This window comes from Euprymna scolopes, chromosome 19, assembly GCF_053919585.1.
Source record: "Euprymna scolopes isolate OS-2025 chromosome 19, ASM5391958v1, whole genome shotgun sequence".
Lineage (NCBI taxonomy): Eukaryota > Metazoa > Mollusca > Cephalopoda > Sepiida > Sepiolidae > Euprymna > Euprymna scolopes.
In genome coordinates this window covers 14,282,030-14,302,868 of record NC_136500.1, presented here as the reverse complement: position 1 = coordinate 14,302,868, position 20,839 = coordinate 14,282,030, and the positions used below count along the sequence as shown (strand labels likewise).

The 20,839-nt window shown below is 31.1% G+C and overlaps 4 protein-coding genes and 1 pseudogene across 5 annotated transcripts; 3 read left to right on the top strand and 2 right to left on the bottom strand.

The window, feature by feature from the left end:
• Positions 1-681: 681 nt before the first annotated feature.
• LOC145240118 (histone H3) lies at positions 682-1,258 on the top strand. Its single transcript, XM_080103731.1, has one exon. It carries the CDS (start codon positions 797-799, stop codon positions 1,205-1,207), a length of 411 nt encoding a protein of 136 aa, XP_079959857.1. The 5' UTR covers positions 682-796; the 3' UTR covers positions 1,208-1,258.
• Positions 1,259-10,236: 8,978 nt separating this feature from the next.
• Positions 10,237-11,235, bottom strand: LOC145240116 (histone H2A-like). The gene has a single exon (XM_080103730.1). The coding sequence runs from the start codon at positions 10,854-10,856 to the stop codon at positions 10,479-10,481; it is 378 nt and encodes a 125-aa protein (XP_079959856.1). The 5' UTR covers positions 10,857-11,235; the 3' UTR covers positions 10,237-10,478.
• On the top strand, positions 11,219-11,680 carry LOC145240117 (histone H2B, gonadal pseudogene; annotated as a pseudogene). Its single transcript, XR_013862484.1, has one exon. The product of XR_013862484.1 is annotated as a histone H2B, gonadal pseudogene (transcript).
• Positions 11,681-15,377: 3,697 nt separating this feature from the next.
• Positions 15,378-16,740, bottom strand: LOC145303437 (histone H4). The gene has a single exon (XM_080144770.1). It carries the CDS (start codon positions 16,699-16,701, stop codon positions 16,390-16,392), a length of 312 nt encoding a protein of 103 aa, XP_080000896.1. The 5' UTR covers positions 16,702-16,740; the 3' UTR covers positions 15,378-16,389.
• A 236-nt stretch (positions 16,741-16,976) lies between these two features.
• Positions 16,977-19,194, top strand: LOC145303430 (histone H3). The gene has a single exon (XM_080144763.1). The coding sequence runs from the start codon at positions 16,980-16,982 to the stop codon at positions 17,388-17,390; it is 411 nt and encodes a 136-aa protein (XP_080000889.1). The 5' UTR covers positions 16,977-16,979; the 3' UTR covers positions 17,391-19,194.
• The last annotated feature ends 1,645 nt before the right edge of the window (positions 19,195-20,839 follow it).

Below are 20,839 nucleotides of genomic sequence, written 5' to 3'. Positions count from 1 at the left end.
ACCTCCATCGACCATCCTATTCGCCTACAAAGTGGATCCTTCGCGGTCCCCTCCACCAGCTCCCGATATAGTTTCTTTCTTGGCTGATCGAGGACACTGGTCCCCGGCAAAGCTCTAAGAGCGGTCCGTCATTCGGAGAAGAACTTAGACTCCCCCCTCGGCCTACGACGACCTTCTACCGAGGGGTTGGATTTGAGATTGGGAAACGCGTTCTCAACCACAGGGACCCAAGAAGCATCTTCTTCAAGCGAACGACCCAGGAAAGCCAATCTCTCGGCATTTCTATGACACAAGAGACTGGGCTGACCCAGCCCTCCCTCGCTCGGCCTCTGGACACAGACCTCTCTGCAGACATAATGCTTACCATCCTTCCACAATAGTGAATCGAGGCGCCCTTGTAAGCGGGTTAGTCGTTCTGCAGGGAGAGGAAGTACAGACAATCGGTAAAGGATGAGCGGAAAGACGTATGTAGCACACGCCTCCGCCCGACCCTTCAAGGGCAATTTGTCAATTGAAGTAGTATTAATGTACGGCGGACAACACATCAAATTCACTATATATAGGTCTCCGCACAAAATCCGGCGGACCTAGTTGAAAGCACCCCACGTGATGCTTTATCACCAATGAGACTAAAGGGAAATATTTGAACATTTTGCGAGCACCGAACAAAGGAAAACTGAGGAGCACTTCAGAAAGTAGCAGCAGTAGCTGATAACAGCTCATATAAAAGCTGTAACGGTCGTCGGCTCGTGCGTAAAATTCATTTGGAAATCATTTGAATAATAAGTTCGTCGTAATGGCCCGTACTAAGCAGACCGCTCGTAAATCCACCGGAGGTAAAGCTCCTCGTAAACAGTTGGCTACCAAAGCGGCGCGCAAAAGTGCTCCAGCCACTGGTGGAGTGAAGAAACCCCATCGTTACAGGCCCGGTACTGTAGCTCTCCGTGAGATCAGACGTTATCAAAAATCCACTGAGCTTCTCATCAGGAAACTTCCCTTCCAACGTTTGGTTCGTGAAATCGCCCAAGACTTCAAGACCGATCTCCGTTTCCAGAGTTCTTCTGTGATGGCTCTTCAGGAGGCCAGTGAAGCTTACTTGGTTGGTCTTTTCGAAGACACCAACTTGTGTGCCATCCACGCCAAACGTGTCACCATCATGCCGAAGGACATCCAATTGGCTCGTCGTATCCGAGGCGAGAGAGCTTAAATTTATTATCTCTCTTCATATTCAAACGGCCCTTTTCAGGGCCACAAATTTATTATGAAAGTTTTTCTTTACTCTTGTAGTTTAATGCGATTTTTATGTTTTATAAGTTTTCTATATTCTGTCATTGACTTTTTTCAATGTGATTTTCCTCTTTAGGTGCGTTTATAAGTGAAACGACAGTTTTCGACATCAATTGTTTTTAGGCAATTTATATCCGAAAAAGTTGTAAAAAAAAAACAAATGTTATCAAAGGCAAATGGCGCCCAAGACAAAATAATATTAAAAATCCACCGAATAACATATATTGAGCGAGTTTCTAACAGTATTTTGTCTGCTTTTATAATTTTAACTCCCTTTCCCAGACATACCGTATCAATGAGAAAGTCGGGTGCCATTTTAATTTTCCAATACATCGGTAAACACTATGTTTTTCGAGCTGAATAAACATATTACATTAAATAAAGACATCAAAAACATATCCAGTTAGGTAGAAAAGTAGCTTATCTTGCTTTGATAACATTTATTTGTTATATATTTGTTTTTTTGACAACTTTTTCGAATCTATGTGTATAGTAATACAAACCATTATTTATTATTAAATTTATTGAATATTTCCTATGAGGTTTCACCGAGCATTAGATTGAATAGATTAGTAATAAACTGCAATTTAAAGTAATTATTATAAATAACTACAAAAAATGATGTACCGTAAAACAAAACAACAGAACCATACCGTTAAAAGAATCTTATCAAAACTTTAAAAAGAACATATCACTCGTATGTCAGCTACAGCATGAATTAATAACTCTAAATCCAAAGATAATCTGCATAAAATGACTCAAAGGGTTGATCTGCCGTACAATCCAACAAACGAACCTCATCATTTTTGTCCACTGAGATTCATTCGCAAATATTCTCTATTTATATACGTTATTACTATGTTTACTAAATTCAAATTTTATATGTTTCTGTTCATTAGAAAACTATTATACTAATAAGAAAGATAAAATAAGGTATTTTTAAAATATTTTAATATAAACTGTGTAAAAAGAGTTTTCAAGCAAGAAAATAAAAATATTCCAATTATAGAAGAAATTGTAAATAAACTATTTAAAATATATTATCCCACCCAAAAAAAGACATTTAAATAATAAAAAAAAAGTTTTATTTTATTATTTGTAATACAAACAAATATAAATTGCCAATTATCGTTTTTACAGTAAATTATTTTATGGCGAGATATAAATCGTTGGAAATATGTTTCTAATGTTATTTAATTATTAAAATAAAATCAACTTTCAATCAATAAAAATATTTAGAGTTCGACTCGAACACTTGTACTGAAGTAACAAAAATGTTGGCTTGTTGTTACTTGATCTAATATACAGGATAATTACGAACAACTGAAATGTGGAGAATGATGACTTGAATATCACTTTATCTTAAATAAAAATAAATGAATCTTTACTTGAAATAAAAGTTCGATAACTCCAAAATTATTTAACTAAGTTATTTCCCTTATATTTCCCAGATTATAAAACAGACAATATTATGACTATATTACAGTTGTGAAAAAAGAGTACGAAAGAATAATTTTGTGTGTATATTAAAGTTTTCTTTTCCGTTGAAATAAAATCTTTTTCATTTATAATTTATGAATAAAGTTAGTTGAAAGCTCGACAAATAAACATAAAAGCATTAATTATAGACGAACTTATTGAATAAAAAGGATTTAAAAAAAATAATATTAGATACATGTATGTATCAAAGCTTCTTGCGCTAAAAAAATCTCTTCATTTTAGATTTCCGTATTCAATAAGAATTACATAAAAGATAAGTAAAAATAGATATTAGATAAAATACTACAGAATAACATGAATTATTTACAAATGTTATTTACTTTACAGATTGATATAGAATTTGGGGATGTGTAAAAAATGGTGCCCGAAAAACTCGTCCCGGGAAAACTTGTCTCCGGAAAGCCCGTACCCGGAAAAATCCCCCCTTTTTGCTAGGTAAGAAAAATGATCCCTTATTGAATAAATATCGATTGAAAACACATTTTATTATCGTTCTTGAAGGAGATATTGTTTCTAAAAGAGACTATGCACCCCCATAATATTTTTCAAAATTATTTTTAACTCTTGCTTAAAAAAAAAAATAAGATACGAAAAACGAAACCAAATATTTATTTTAAAAAATACTCTAGTTTTAACACTTTTTGTGTCATTAAGAAACAAAAATAAAGAAAGAAAACACGTATTATCAAAGTAAGCAATTATTTTATTTAGAAGAATTAATTCAGTTTAAATAATTCTTGCGTTATTACAAAACAACAAAAAAGAAAACACGGTCTTATGTAATTTTGGTACGGCGTTGAAATAATAACGTTATTATTTCGAAAGCAATTCTTAACATGGGGAGGACCCCATCGTTTGAAAGTCATTTCGGGGTCACTTGTGCAGTACTGCAGTACTTAAAAATATACATATTTATATTCTTTTGGGGGTGGGGGAGGCTCGTTTTAAAACTATATCTACTTCAGTATTTTCTTTAATTTTCGGACATTTTTTTGTTAAAAATTATTTACTAAGTAATGTCGAGTGAGTGCGACATTACTTGTTATTTCTTTTTAACTAAATAAACTCTTTAAAATAAGTTTAAACACCAAAAACTTACAAAGCTAGGTAGAAAACGAAAACTAAAAAAAAATCAATTAAATTTTTTTAAAACAATAAATATGTAAAAATATATTTTTTAATATTATGGGTTGTGCATTATTACCTAAAAATATACAAATTTCTTTTCTTTTTTTTGGGGGGGGGGCTCGTTTTAACACTATATCTACCTTAATATTTTCTTTAATTTGCTATTTTTGAGCAATTATCCCCCTAAGACGTGATCCTCTTCTGTCGGGCATTATTGTTCATAAGTAACACCCGATATTACTTCTTTTTTTTTTAACTAAATAAACTCTTTAAAATAAGTTGAAAGACCAAAAACTTTCAAAGCTAGGTAGAAAACGAAAACTTAGAAAAATTAATTTCATTTTTTTAAAACAACAATAAACATGTAAAAATATTTTTTTTAAATATTATGGGATGTGTATTCTCTTTTAAAGACAATATCTTCTTCAAGAACGGTTATAAAATGTGTTTTAAATCGATGTTTATTCAATAAGGGACCAGTTTTCCTACTTAGCAAAAGGAGACGAGTTTTCCGAAATTCGAAAAAAATGGTTGCTATGAAATGTATTTAATTAACAATTATGTTTTGATAAAATTTATATTTTTCTGGATAGTGCAAAAAATATTTTAGAATGAAAATCCAATAACATGCAGCAAATATGAGTTTATTAATATTTCTATGGAAATAGTGTCCATTATATTTTAAATAAAGAAGAACCCAAATGAGATAAATTAATAAGTACCAATAAATGCTCTTAAAGTAATATTGTGCTGCATAGTTCAATACTGATAATGAAGTCACATTGTAAGAGACAAACTTTAATTTACTTTGCCCTGCTTCATTTAAATGTTCATTTATTATGTAAAATTTCATTCACTTTTTTTTGTGAAGGGAGGAATGGGTTAAAAACCATGCACTTCGAAATTACTTACGCGTTCTTTTCTCACACCATTACAACAATGATCATATATTATTATAATAATATGTGAAAACGAGGCTACATCAAACTGTGGCCAGTCATATATTCTTTTCCGAGTTGCCAGATGGTCTTTTTATAAGCGAGAATTAATGAATTTGGCTTCTTTTTTTTTACATTTTAACCTCTAAAAGTTATTTGGCCTTTTCCATTAATTAAGAAAGGAACAAGCAGAATATTATATAAATAGGATTTTGAAGGTTGAATCGTTTAGTCATTGGTTGAATAAAATCGTCATAAAACCATTATTTAAGCCATTAAGATTAAGGTAATGTTTTAATCTATATAAAATATATAAATACTTCAAATCTTGTAATATTTGCGAATTTGTCAAGTATTTCAAAAGCCAAAAAACGACCTATTTGACTGTTTAAATGCTTACAAGTCTTGTATTCCATCTTTGTCCATATTATTCCATTAGCTTTATTTACTTTGTATTTTAGATCAAGTGACAGCAATTAATTATATTATTTGTAGTTATTTATTATGCGTTAGCCAGTCGTGATAATAAAAAAGCGTTTTGTTTTGTTTTTTTTATTTCTCAAAAGAAAATTTATGCGAAATTAGTGTTTACCGGTACTTCAAAATGTAATCGTAACAATCTATTGTATAATTAATATTTCTGATGAAAAAAAAAAAAAAAAAAAAAAGACGATGTTATAAGTGATAAAAACACATAATTCCATACTTTTAATCTACCACTAACCCTAAGTTCGGGTTTTAATAGAAAAAAATAAAAACTGGAAAGGATGCGTGCGACGGGTTTGTTAAAGTGAATTTCGCTTAAAATATTTAAAAGTCATATATAACTATGGAATTAAAAAAAATACTAGCGGCTAATTGTATACAAGTTTTTACTTCAGTCGATGTATGCGCGAGTTTCATCGTGCGACAATTATAGATTCATGATGTCATTTGTGAACGGTGTGACATACGTTATAAGTATGAGATATTATTTAGTTAAGTTAGAATCAGACGGTGAAAAATAAATGTTATATTGAGATATAAACAGTTTGTAGTGAAGAGAGATGCGATTCGATCGAACGCCAAACAGTGATTGGTTTGAATAGCGACCATCTTTATTTCATTATTAAAATATTATTGAAATAATCAGCTTTCAGTTAATAATTTATTTCACAACTCAGGACAGTGGGGAGACTTGTCACTTAAAATGGAGTAACAAAACTTGACTGCAAATTATAGGACGATGTTGAGCTGTTTCCACTTGATCAAATATGCTGCATAAATAATTCCAAACAACTGAAATATGGAGAATGATGATTTTAATGTCACTCGATCTCAAGTAAAAAATGATTACAGATAATGTAACATGTGAAGTTCAAGTTCAATAACTCTGAATTAATTTAACTAAGTTATCTCCCTTGTATTAAAATTAAAATTGAGACAGTAAAAGTTTAAAGACTTTCCCTTGCTTGATCTCTAATTTTAAAGTAGTTTTTAAATTGTTCTGAAATAACATGTACCATTTAAGATAAAATGCCCCTTTTCCAGGAATTCAAATAATTTTTATTAGAATTATTTTATGACCAGTCGTTGAAAATGTTATTTAATTATTGAAATAAACAGCAATTTATTTCAGAGCTCTAGTCAGTGGGGAGATTTTGCACTTAAACTGAAGTAACAATAATTGACTGCAAATTATAGAATGATGTTTGCTTGTTGTCACTTGATCATAACATGCAAAATAATGACAACTAAAATGTGGAGAATGATGATTTTAATGTCACTTGGTCTCAAGTAAAAATCCCTTGTATTAATTATTCAAACTGAGACAGTAGTAGCCTAAAAAAAACTTGCTGTCACATGATCTCTCATGAGAACTAAATAAAGAAAGAGTATTTTTAACAATAACTACAGGTGTATGTATCAAAGTTTAAATAAAATTATTTGAAAATCTTAACTTTACAGATTGATACGTTCGTTTGACAGAATTCAGGGGGAAACACATCAATAGATCAAATAAACACCGCATATATATCCTATTTCATGAAATAGGTTTGTATGTGTATGTATATTTACGTGTTGAGGTGTGTGATTGACCTATTGGATACCATCGTGGCCTTTGAATCGGCAATATAGACATGCCCTGATCGTTTAACACTTGGTAAAAGTATAAACCAGCAATATCGGTCATTTTTTACTAAGGACAACAAAAGGAAAACGTTTTCAAAAAACTAGATTACAAATAAATGTCACGTGACATTTATTGGGTGGGTTTCTATCAGTATTTTGTTGAATTCACTATTGAGCAATTATATAGACTTCAAAAGATATGACACTCTCGTTTCGGCCATTTCTTTTATAGTTCTCCCGTAACATTGAACACTTTTTTTTCGAAATTTGTAATCGCTTCAAAATAAATTAAGCCACAATTACTGTACACATAGATTCGTTACAAAACAAATATATAACAAATAAATGTTATCAAAGGCAAGAAGTGGATAATTTTCTAGGGTGTTTATTTAATGTAACATGTTTATTCGGCTCGTAAAACATAGTGGTTACCGATGTATTGGAAAATTAAAAATGGCGCTTGACTCTCTCTTTGACACGGTAAATTTGATACAAAATACTGTTATAAACCCACCGAAAATATGCCAGCCTATGTCACGTTAACACATATTGAGCGAGTTTCTAACCGTATTTTGTGTAGTTTTTGTTTTTTAACTCCTTTTCCCAAACTTATCGTGTCAAAGAGAGAGTCGGGCCGGGCGCCATTTTTAATTTTCCGATACATCGGGAAACACAATGTTTTTCGAGCTGAACATGTTACATTAAATAAAAACACTAGAAAATTATCCACTTAGGTAGAAAAGTAACTTATCTCGCCTTTGATAACATTTATTTGTTATATATTTGTTTTTTGACAACTTTTTCGAACCTCTGTACAGTAATACAACCTCTAATAACTTATCTTGCCTTTGATAATATTTGTTTGGTTTATCAGTTTTTCTTACCACGTTCCCGTTTTGTTATTTCTAGTGAAAAAAAATAATTGATTCCCGCTTCAAATATTTATAATATTGCTTGAAAACAGTGTAGTAGTATCTATTTTCGTAGTTTGTCTCAAAGAAAACTAAATTATTTGCAACACTTATTTGTTCACGAACTTTTTTGCGATTACACCACTTTAATCAATTGGTTTATCGTTCAACCTCTGGGACTATTATAAGTTAAAAAGAAATCGAAATGACCATTTATAATTATATTATAAATATGATGTCGATTAAAAGTCTGTAGTTTCACGTTTGCCACTGGGAGCAGTTAATGCAAGTAGGTTATGGAGAAACCCAACAAAAAATCTGGGTGTGTATTGTACACATAGATTCGAAAAAGTTGTTAAAAAAAAAAAAAAAAATGTATATATATATATATATATATATATATATATATATATACATAACAAATAAATGTTATCAAAGGCAAGATAAGTTACTTTTCTTCCTAACTGGATATATTTTTTGTGTTTTTATTCAGTGTAACATGTTTATTCAGCTCGAAAAACATGCAGTGTTTACCGATGCATTGGAAAATTCAAAATGGCGCCCGACTCTCTCTCTCTCTCTCTCTCTCTCTCTCGGAGAGGGTAAGCTTGGGAAAAGGTATTATAAATAATAAACTAGACAAAATACTGTTAGAAATTCGCTCAATATATGTTACCGTGACATAAGTTGACATATATTCGGTTGTTTTTTAATAGTATTTTGTCTAGTTTATTATTTATAACATCTTTTCCCAAACTTACAATGTTAAAGAGACAGTCGGGCGCCATTTTGAATTTTCCAATACATCGGTAAACAGTGGCCGCAAAATCAAGTTGTTGTTTTTTAAAACGAAATTACATTTATTAAAATCCATTATTTCTGAGTAACTTTTTTTTCCAGAAAGATAAAACCCTGAATTTTATCATATAGAAAACAGAATAATGTAAAACTTTTTCTACTATTTTTAATAAAATTTTAAATGTTAAATTTTCCTAAAAAGTTAACAATTGACATTTTTTGTCTTGCACAAAAAACGTACATAAATATTTTAAAAAAAAAAACAGGTTTTTGAAATAATTAATTTATTTATTTATTGTCTAACTAAGATTTAGGATGATTTTCTAAGAGAATATGCAAAAATATTATAATATAAGTACCTGGATTTCAAATAATTCCACTTATTCATATAGGTAACCAGTTATTTCGCATCGATCTAGAGTCTAGATCGACACTGTTTACGCTTGCGTTTGATCAGAAGCAAACTATGGAAGAACAAACAGGCCAAAAAAACTTATTTTTCAGTGACGAAAATTTCAATGTATTATTAAGCTGAGGCTGGCCAGTACCAGATGGGTGACCATTTGTATGAGTTTGGTTTTTAATGTGTATGTGTGTGGGGGCCAGACTCCCCATAATGGGGTTGGGGGCAATTTAAAGCAGAATAAAAAAAAATTATTTCAGCGTTTGGTCCACCGTAGTCGAAAGACGGCAAACGTTTTCAAACGGGATCGAAAAAAATGATGCTATTTTTAACACAAAGGGCACAATATTTATCGAATCTTTTTTTTTTTTGTATCGATTCTTCAAAGCATGTCCTGTTTAATAATGGTCATGCATTATTCGGCTCGCTAAAAAAGAAATTGTTAATTTATTTATCAAAGATTTTAAAATGGCTTTTTTCGTATAAATATTAAAATTTTCTTTTCTTAACTTAAATTAATTATTTTACTTAACATATTCACCGAATTTCACACTTCAAAACTCAAAAGCGGCATCATTAAACACAATCGAAGTTCTGATATTCAGACGTCAAAATAAGGTATGCAAACAATTTTTTTTTTTAATCTATAATTCTGTCCCTTACAACAACACAATGTTTTGTTCAGTTTCAGATGATTATTTTAAGCATATTTGTTCCCACTTCAAAACAAGGGGGGGGGTTGTAAGCAAAAAAAAAATATATATATATAAATATCGTTTATGAAAAATAAGTACACTGTTATACAGTTCATTCTTCTCTTAATAATCGCTGAAAATTTCGTATTGATCGGACAATTACCTGATTTTTGGTAGATTTAAAAAAAGACGGTCTGTCAAAAAGTACTGACCTGCCCCGTCCCCCAGTTTTGGCGGTGCCTAGTAAACACTGCATATTTTTCGAGCTGAATAAACATGTTAAATTGAATAAAAACACAAAAAATATATCCAGTTAGGTAGAAAAGAAAGTTATCTTGCTTTTGATAACATTTATTTGTTATATATTTGTTTTTTGACAACCTTTTCGAATCTATGTGTACAGTAATACAAACCCAAAAATCTCTTTAGACAGAATAAACGAAATCAAAACAAGATGGCGACTGACTTAAACCGCATGTCAAGACATTTTAATTTACTTCAAACGAAATTCAAATGATGAGGCTAAATTTTATATTAAATCTACTGAAAGAGCGTTAAATAATGAACGAAAAAAAATATTTTATAAATAATCAAAAAAGTCAGAAAGAAAAAATCGCATTAACTAAAGATTGACGAAAAACATTTCGAGAAAATTTGAGTGGCCCTGAAAAGGGCCGTTTGTGTTGTGTCAAGGAAATAAGAGAATTTACTTGGCAGCTTTCTGGGTCTTCTTGGGAAGAAGTACAGCTTGGATGTTGGGAAGGACACCACCTTGGGCAATGGTCACTCCGGCCAAGAATTTGTTTAATTCTTCGTCATTACGGATGGCCAATTGCAAGTGACGGGGGATGATTCTCGATTTCTTGTTGTCTCTCGCAGCATTTCCAGCCAACTCGAGAACCTCAGCGGCCAAATATTCCATGACGGCAGCCAAATAGACGGGTGCACCGGCACCAATTCTCTCAGAATAGTTACCCTTGCGGAGGAGACGATGGATACGACCAACGGGGAATTGAAGTCCGGCACGGGATGAACGAGTCTTGCTCTTTCCCTTAGCTTTACCTCCTTTACCACGACCAGACATTTTTAGGTTTGTGTTTGCTGTTTCAAAAACTCAAACGATTTACTTTACAAAACGCACGCAACTTGCCTTAAATACGGACAGATCGGCTCCGGCAAACTGACTGCTGATTATTTTACCGCCGCTTTCACACAACCGCTTTCTTTTTTTGTCTGTTTTAAGTGCTTTCACAAGTTGTATAGTTTTTGTTGCTAGTTTCTGACCAATCAAATGAGAGAAAATTTTGATTTATTTTACCGCCTACACAACGGCTTTCTTTTGTCTGTTTTAAGTGCTTTCACAAATTGTGTAGTTTTGTAGTTGCTAGTTTCTGACCAATCAAATACGAGAGATTTGAGAGAGAATATCTTGATTGTTGCTGGGAGCCGGTCTGTTTCGTATAAATACGGAAGGGAAGAAGTTGCCTTTATCATTTCTAAATTCGTCGAAATGGCTCCCCCTACTGAAGTTAGCAAGAAAGGCGCTAAGAAAGCCGGTAAGGCTAAACCTGCCCGTGATGGCAAGAAAAAGAGAAAGAAGAGGAAGGAAAGTTATTCCATCTACATTTACAAAGTAATGAAACAAGTTCATCCTGACACTGGAATTTCTAGCAAAGCCATGTCTATTATGAACAGTTTTGTGAACGATCTTTTTGAGAGAATCGCTAATGAAGCCAGCCGTCTGTCCCATTACAGCAAGAAAAGAACACTCAGCAGCCGTGAGGTCCAGACCGCTGTCCGTCTCCTTCTCCCTGGTGAGTTGGCTAAACATGCTGTCTCTGAGGGAACCAAAGCTGTCACCAAGTACACCAGCGCCAAGTAAAAACCGTTTCCTTCCAAAGAAAAAAATTCCCAAAACGGCCCTTTTCAGGGCCACACATTTTTTCACGAATGTTTCTTCACTTTCTATATTTTAATGCGATTATTCACAGTTTAGATTTCATAAATATTCCCATCTCTTTCTATGGAGTAAATATTACTTATATTTGTTCACGATTAGGGAAAGAAGGTCTTAAATTATATTTGTATTTTTTTTATTTGTGAACTTGTAAATTTAAGTCAATCTTAATACAAATGTTAGCATTTCCGGGTTTCTATTACTGTACACATAGATTCGAAAACGTTGTCAAAAATACAAATATATAACAAATAAATGTTATCAAAGGCAAGATAAGTTACTTTTCTACCAAAGTGGATATCATTTTTTCGGGGTTTGTATTACTGTACACATAGATTCGAAAAAGTTGTCAAAAAACAAATATAGAACAAATAAATGTTATCAAAGGCAAGATAAGTTACTTTTCTACCTAACTGGATATAATTCACGTGTTTTTATTCAGTGTAACATGTTTATTCAGCTCGAAAAACATGCAATGTTTACCGATGTATTGGAAAATTCAAAATGGCAGCCGACTGTCTCTCGGAGAGGGTACGTTTGGGAAAAGGTATTATAAATAATAAACTAGACAAAATACTATTAAAAAACCATCGAATATATGTCAACTTATGTCACGGTAACATATATTGAGCGAATTTCTAACAGTATTTTGTCTAGTTTATTATTTATAATACCTTTTCCCAAACGTACCCTCTCCGAGAGACAGTCGGCTGCCATTTTGAATTTTCCAATACATCGGTAAAACTTGCATGTTTTTCGAGCTGAATAAACATGTTACACTGAATAAAAACACAAAAAATATATCCAGTTAGGTAGAAAAGTAACTTATCTTGCCTTTGATAACATTTATTTGTTCTATATTTGTTTTTTGACAACTTTTTCGAGTCTATGTGTACAGTAATACAAACCCTTTTTTCGTGTTTTTATTCAATGTAACATGTTTATTCAGCTCGTAAAGCATACAGTGTTTACCGATGTATTGGAAAATTCAAAATGGCGTCCAACTCTCTCTTTAACACGGTAAGTTCGGAAAAAAATAATAAATTAGACAAAATACTGTTAGAAATTCGCTCAATATATGTTACCGTGAAATAAGTTGACATATTCGGTGGGTTTTTAATAGTATTTTGTCTAGTTTAGACGCCATCTTGAATTTTCCAATATATCGGTAAACACTGTATGGTTTTCGAGCTGAATAAACATGTTACATTGAATAAAAACACGAAAAATATCCAGTTTGGTAGAAAAGTAACTTATCTTGCCTTTGATAACATTTATTTGTTATATATTTGTTTTTTTGACAACTTTTTCGAATCTGTGTGTACAGTAATACAAACCCAACTAAGCTTGCCTTTGATAACATTTATTTGTTTTTTTACAACTTTTTCGAATCTATGTGTACAGTAATACAAATCCGCATTTCCTGTATTTTTATTTGAATTTATAAATTTTTTCCAGCTTTCTTATTCGTTATCCGTACAATCACATTAAAAAAAACAAAAAAAAAAACAATCGCATTATAATATGCACTTAAATATTAACTGAAATATTTTTGTTTTGGATTTTAACGGGCATTCATTTAACGTCTGAATTTTTTAAAAAGTAAGCTTTTTAAATAATTAAAGAAAAAATAGAGCTAATACGTAATCAATGCCAACCAAGCAAGTAACCAACATTAAAAGTTTTTAAAAGATAAATTCTACTCATTCTAAATTAATCGTTTCTTCTAATGTGCGAATATCTTTGAATTTTCTCTATTGTCTATCCGAACTTCAAATCTTAATTTCGGAGTTCAGTTCTTGCATATCATATAGAATCGAAACAGCATTTAAAAGATTACACCCCTTGTAAAATCGACAGTAAAAACTTAGTTTTTGTCCAAATAAATCGATTAATCTTTAACTCATCGTCGAAATTTCAAACATTCGCTGCAAGTTTTTCTTGTGTTCACCTGAATCTAGACAGTTTTTCGAACCGCATAAACGTTTTAAAGTGAGTAAAGCCACAAAAACTTTATCAGATAGGTAGAAGAGTAACTTGTCTTTAATAACATTTATTTGTTATTTGAAATTTTTTCGTACCACGTGTATTGTAAAACAAATCCCCATTCTTTTATTTCTTATTTTGAAGTTTTTGTCGAGTCTTCAAAGACATCGCGGCCATTTTTTCATGTTCATCGGTAGCGTTCAATGCTTGCTTTTCGAACAGAATAAACATTTTACATTAAAAACAATATTGAAATCTTATCCAGTTATAGAGAAAACGAACTTATCTTACATTTTCTAACATTTATTTGTTTTCTGGCAACGTTTTTGTATCTGGATTGTAAAACAAAGCCAAATGGGGTTACAATACTTGACTTAAAAAAATGTTTTTGATAGTTTGCTGCGGACGTCATGTTGCCTATACTTCTGCATTGTATTACTAATATATGCACACAGACGTACATGTGCTGTGTCATACACACAGGGGTCACAGAAAAATCATTTTATTTTTATTTCAATAGAATTTATTCATTTTACTTATTTTGTTTTTGTTTTTTTATTTACCTTATTAATTTTGTTCGGGATTATTTTCTATGAAATTTGCTGCGTATTTGTTTATTAGAATCTTTCGATTTCGATGTGAGAGAGAATATATATATTAATTCCGTTTTCGAGAATCAAGAAAATCATTTCAAGGCACAATTTCCCGCCATTTTTGTAGCAAAATGTAAGGATATGTAGTAATTCTTTTTTGACTTTGCTTGCAAATATTTCGACATGAGTTTTTAATAGCTTGTTTTTAAAATTTGAAGTTTACCTCATATTTATTTAGAAAGAAACGATATTTTAGAACGTAATTAAACTCTCCAAAATTACGAAAAATAATCGGTTAAAAAATAATTATTGAAAGAAAATTTACCAAATTGAGTTGTTAGTTATCTCCCGTTAATAAACCTGTTTTATTACAAAACAATGACTTCACTATTACTATATTAAACAAAGGGACATAACTCTTGGGTCTTGTATAATAAGCCGTCAAATATTTTTTAACGATCTGCAAAATATTACAGTTCGAAATAGGAAAACTTATCTGTTGAAAATGTTAGTTTACATTAAAACAAATAAAAAAAAAATGACGGAAAAGTTTCTAGTCGAATTTTAGCAATAAAAATGTCCGTAAATTAGTTTTTTAACTGACATATTTCGCATCTTTCTCAATAAAGTACCGATTTTATTTGTAAAAGTATTTTCCAGAAGTGAACAATTTCAAAATGTGCACAAATCTCAGATCCATATTGTCACATTGACATTTACTGAGTGCTGCTTCTCTACCAGTATTTTGTTAAATTTTGAGGACATCTATTGATTTAAAAAAAGGGCATTTATTTAACAGAAACGAAAAAATGGTAAGAAACAAAATGTAACCAAAGGCAAGATAAATTTTCTCCTTACCTGAATAGGATTTTGATGTTTTAACTTATTTTAAAGTAGCTGTATTTAAAACATAACGTGCGTAGACATTTTGTAAACATTGTTTTTAAAAAATAAAAAATAATACTTCTATTATGTTTTAAACGACTGTAATAGTTTATTTTGGAAGTATATTTCATAAAGAAAATTGACAACCCACTTTAAAAACAGAAATTACGAGTTTTATATATTTTATTCGCAGTTTTTTGTTGGGGGTGTCAAAAATTCCGCCATTTGCAACGATTCATGTTTTGGATCAACCGGATCACGTGACTCTTCTGGCGGCCATGTTGTAAGCCCTAACGGTATTTTTGGAGATTACCCCTTGTTGATAAGTTGGAGCTAAAACAAGATGGCTGCATCTAATGGATGGATTTCTATCACTACTGTTTAATTTTTTTTTTCCAAACATTCATTTACCAAATAAACTAAAGTTTTTATTAAAATAATATTGCTACTTGGAATTATTATGAGTTGGGCAATTATAATAGAGAACGTTTGGTTTTGTAAGTGTTTATTAAAATGAAATCTGTAGAATTCACTTGTCACGTGAGTCAAACCCCATCAATATAACCACCTAAATATGCTTTTAGTGAAAAATGAATTTACTTAATTGAATTACCACCTGATTAAAAGACACCAACGATGATCAAAACACATGAATCGATTAGATATAAAGAAGAAATATATGCAATTTTATTATCATCACTTTTTTTTTTAATTCCAGTCATTATCTTTGAGAACTGATAAAATTTCCCCACTTTATTTTGTTTTGAATATTTCCCCAGAGAATTTAACTAAAATTCTTGCCTAAAAACAATGTTATTTAAAATTATAGGATTTTTTTTCTTTTTGAGTGATATAAATAATTTCAAAACCTGGATACCATATTTGCTTAAGACAGAATTATAAATATTGAAAGTTAGTACATGGGGATTAATACTTTTGTTATAATTGGAAAATTATTTTTAAGTCTGAGGTTTTTAAACAGAATAGCTAATTATTCATGTCTGCAATGAAAACAAAATAAAAAAGCGAATTATACAGAATAATGAAAAAAGGGTTTTAAAAAACCCCATCAAATTAGACGTTATGAAAGATAAACGCATAAAAGTTAGATTTGGAAAAATACTTTTCGGAAAAAGTTGGTGGCCCTGAAAAGGGCCGTTTGGTTTGGTTCGTTTTGTCTTGGGTCAAATAATGGTTTAACCTCCGAATCCGTAAAGGGTTCTTCCTTGTCTCTTCAGAGCATAGACGACATCCATGGCGGTGACAGTCTTCCTCTTGGCGTGCTCGGTGTACGTGACGGCATCACGGATGACATTTTCAAGGAAAACTTTCAGGACACCACGAGTTTCTTCGTAGATCAGACCAGAGATACGTTTCACACCACCTCGACGGGCAAGACGACGGATAGCGGGTTTCGTGATACCCTGGATGTTATCACGAAGTACTTTACGATGACGCTTAGCGCCTCCTTTTCCTAAACCTTTTCCTCCCTTTCCGCGACCAGACATCTTGTTGTCAATTGAAGTAGTAGTAGTATGAAAATACTAATGTACGGCGGACAACAAATCAAATTCACTATATATAGGTCTCCGCACAAAATCCGGCGGACCTAGTTGAAAGCACCCCACGTGATTCCTTATTACCAATGAGAATAAAGGGAAATATTTGAACATTTTGCGCGCATCTAACAAAGAAAAGTAGCAGCAGCAGCTGATAACAACCCATATAAAAAGGTGTAACGGTCGTGCTAGTGAAATTCATCATTTGAAGTAGTAGTTGCTTCATAATGGCTCGTACTAAGCAGACCGCTCGTAAATCCACCGGAGGTAAAGCTCCTCGTAAACAGTTGGCTACCAAAGCGGCGCGTAAAAGTGCTCCAGCCACTGGTGGAGTGAAGAAACCCCATCGTTACAGGCCCGGTACTGTAGCTCTCCGTGAGATCAGACGTTATCAAAAATCCACTGAGCTTCTCATCAGGAAACTTCCCTTCCAACGTTTGGTTCGTGAAATCGCCCAAGACTTCAAGACCGATCTCCGTTTCCAGAGTTCTTCTGTGATGGCTCTTCAGGAGGCCAGTGAAGCTTACTTGGTTGGTCTTTTCGAAGACACCAACTTGTGTGCCATCCACGCCAAACGTGTCACCATCATGCCGAAAGACATCCAATTGGCTCGTCGTATCCGAGGCGAGAGAGCTTAAATTTATTATCTCTCTTCATATTCAAACGGCCCTTTTCAGGGCCACAAATTTATTATGAAAGTTTTTCTTTACTCTTGTTTGTAATTTAATGCGATTTTTATGTTTTTTTATATAATCTATATTCCGTCAATGTACTTTTTTCAATGTGATTTTCCTCTTTAGGTGTATTTATAGGTGAAACATTTTTCGACATCAATTGTTTTTAGGCAATTTATATTCGAAAAAGTTGTCAAAAAACAAATATATAACAAATCGATGTTATCAAAGGCAAATGGCGCCCAAGACAAAATAATATTCAAAACCCACCGAATATATGTCACGGTAACATATTGAGCGTGTTTCTAAGAGTATTTTGTCTGGTTTTATAGTTTTGACTCCTTTCCCCAGACTTACCGTGTCAATGAAAAAGTCAGGTTTCATTTTAATTTTCCAATACATCGGTAAACACTTTTTTTTGAGCTGAATTAACATATTACATTAAATAAAGGCATTAAAAACGTATCCAGTTAGGTGGAAAAGGAGCTTATCTTGCTTTTGACAACATTTATTTATATATTGTTTTGTGTTTTTTTTTTTTTTCGAATCTGTGTACAGTAATACAAACCATTATTTATTATTAAATTTATTGAATATTTCCTATGAGGTTTCACCGAGCATTAGATTGAATAGATTAGTAATAAACTGCAATTTAAAGTAATTATTATAAATAATTACAAAAAATGAAGTACCGTAAAACAAAACCATACCGTTAAAAGAATCTTATCAAAACTTTAAAAAGAACATATCACTCGTATGTCAGCTACAGCATGAATTAATAACTCTAAATCCAAAGATAATCTGCATAAAATGACTCAAAGGGTTACACTCCAACAAACGAACCTCATCATTTTTGTCCACTGAGGTTGAGGTTCATTCGCAAAAACTGTTAAAAGAGTTTTCAAGCAAGAAAATAAAAAATATTCCAATTATAGAAGAAATTGTAAATAAAATATTTAAAATATAAAAAGTTTTAATTATCGTTTTTACAGTAAATTATTTTATGACCAGATATATATCGTTGTAAATGTGTTTCTAATGTTATTTAATTATTAAAATAAAACCAGCTTTCAATCAATAAAAATATTTAGAGTTCGACTCGTAAACTTGTCACTTGTACTGAAGTAACAAAAATGTTGGCTTGTTGTTACTTGATTTAATATACAAGATAATTACGAACAACTGAAATGTGGAGAATGATGACTTGAATATCACTTTATCTTAAATAAAAATAAATTAATCTTTACTTGAAATAAAAGTTCGAGAACTCAAAAATTACTTAACTCTAAATTAGTTTAACTGAATTATTTCCCTTTGTATTGTTTAGATTATGAAACAGAATTCGGGTCAAGATCAAAGTGTAGTATTTGTTCTTCAGATGCTGCATTTCAATTTCTTGTTCTGTGTCAGTGGAGGAGAAATCCTTTACGACTGAGACAATTTTTATTTTTGTTCCTTTTCTCCACATTAAAAAACGACCTTGTCTCGTGGAGAGACATTGTAAATAGAAACCAAGGATGAAGTAAAGAATAGATACCCCGTAGCAGACGACGCCGCCTGGCGGTGCCAGGCGCACAATTCAACTAACACCGGTGATTCGACCTTGACATTGGCACAAGCACATGGCGTCGGTTGTTTTTAAACACGTCAAATAGCAAACATGCTCGAATATTCACCAGCATTTTTTTTTAAATATATTTACAAAACCTTTGAAGATTTAAAAGAAAAAGTATATATTTACAAAACATTTTAAGACAATTCAATATTTATTCTTTAAAACATTAACTTCAGCGACAATTAATATATTTTCAAAATAATATTTTTAAATATTACATTTTTACGAATATTCGCGAGCAAGATTTTTTTTTTAAATAAAAGATATTTCAATAAATGGGTGTCTTTCTGAGTGCGTGTTTAATATATGTACAGAACTTTTTAATAACTATTTTATTCTTTTTATCAAACAAAAATAAAACTTTTATAATGACATATATATTATGGACTGTTTCGAAATTTTTAAATTAAAGTTAGTTTTATTTAAAAGAAAAAAAAAAAGACGAGGTGGGGTTTTTTTTCAATTAAATTATAAACTTTATTTGAACTTTCAACAAACTTTTACAGACATTAAAAATAGACTTTAAAGATATTTTATAATTTTTAAAAAATATATTTAACGAAAAGATACAAGCAGTAAGCCTGCAGTAGGATACATGGAGATAGTCGAAAAAAGGAATAAAGAAACCTTATTACCCATAATAAAAAACATTGTTTTACCAGGAACGACCATTCATAGCGATGAATGGAAAGCATATAATACGATAGAGACTGATTTGGGATTTCCCCATTACAATGTAAACCATTCACAACATTTTGTGAACCCAAACAACCAAGTCCATACACAGACAATAGAAAGCTATTGGAATCGCCATAAACGATTTATTAAATGCTCGGCTGTAGAAGATCTAACTTAGATTCCTATCTGAAGGAATTTATGTGGCATGAAAGAAATTCAGAAAATACATTTTTCAAATTGTGTGATATCATTTCTGTACAACATCCATTTATTTAAATGTATTTTGTTTAAATGTTATGTTTCGTTACATTAAAAACTTGTATTTAATTTGCTTTTGTGGATAAGTAAACAAATAGGAAGTTTTTTTAAATAAAAATAAAAATTATAAAAAGATTTCTATCTTGTGATACTACATTTCATCTTTATAAAAATGAAAGTTATAAAAAGATATGTGAATAAAATAATATATTTTTTTTATCTCGATTGTTTATACTTGTGATTTTATTATGCATAAAAAATTGCCTCGGCCTAAAAGGATTTCTCCTTCACTGACCACCGACATACATCGCACTGTAAATAAATATTGAATTGTATTAAAAACGCACAAAAAAGAAATAGCCAAAACCGTATAGAATGAACCTTTTTTTATAAGTTTTATTCAAACAGTCTTTATTTTAACTTAATGGACTGTTGTTTTTTTTATTATTATTATTGTTTATTAACTGTTTTATTCTTTTTATCAAACAAAAATAGAACTTTTATTATGAAATATATATTATGGACTGTTTTTCAAACATCGAAATTTTAAAATTAAAGTTTTATTTAAAACAAAAAAAAAAGACGAGGTGTTTTTTCTTTGCGAGATATTTTTTTTTTCACCATTTATTACTTTGAAATTTTATTCAACAATAAAATGATAAAAAAAAACTTTTCGTTAAATATATTTTTTAAAAATTATTATAAAATATCTTTAAAGTCTATTTTTATGTCTGTAAAAGTTTGTTGAAAGTTCAAATAAAGTTTATAATTTAATTGAAAAAAAAAAACCCACCTCGTCTTTTTTTTTTCTTTTAAATAAAACTAACTTTAATTTAAAAATTTCGAAACAGTCCATAATATA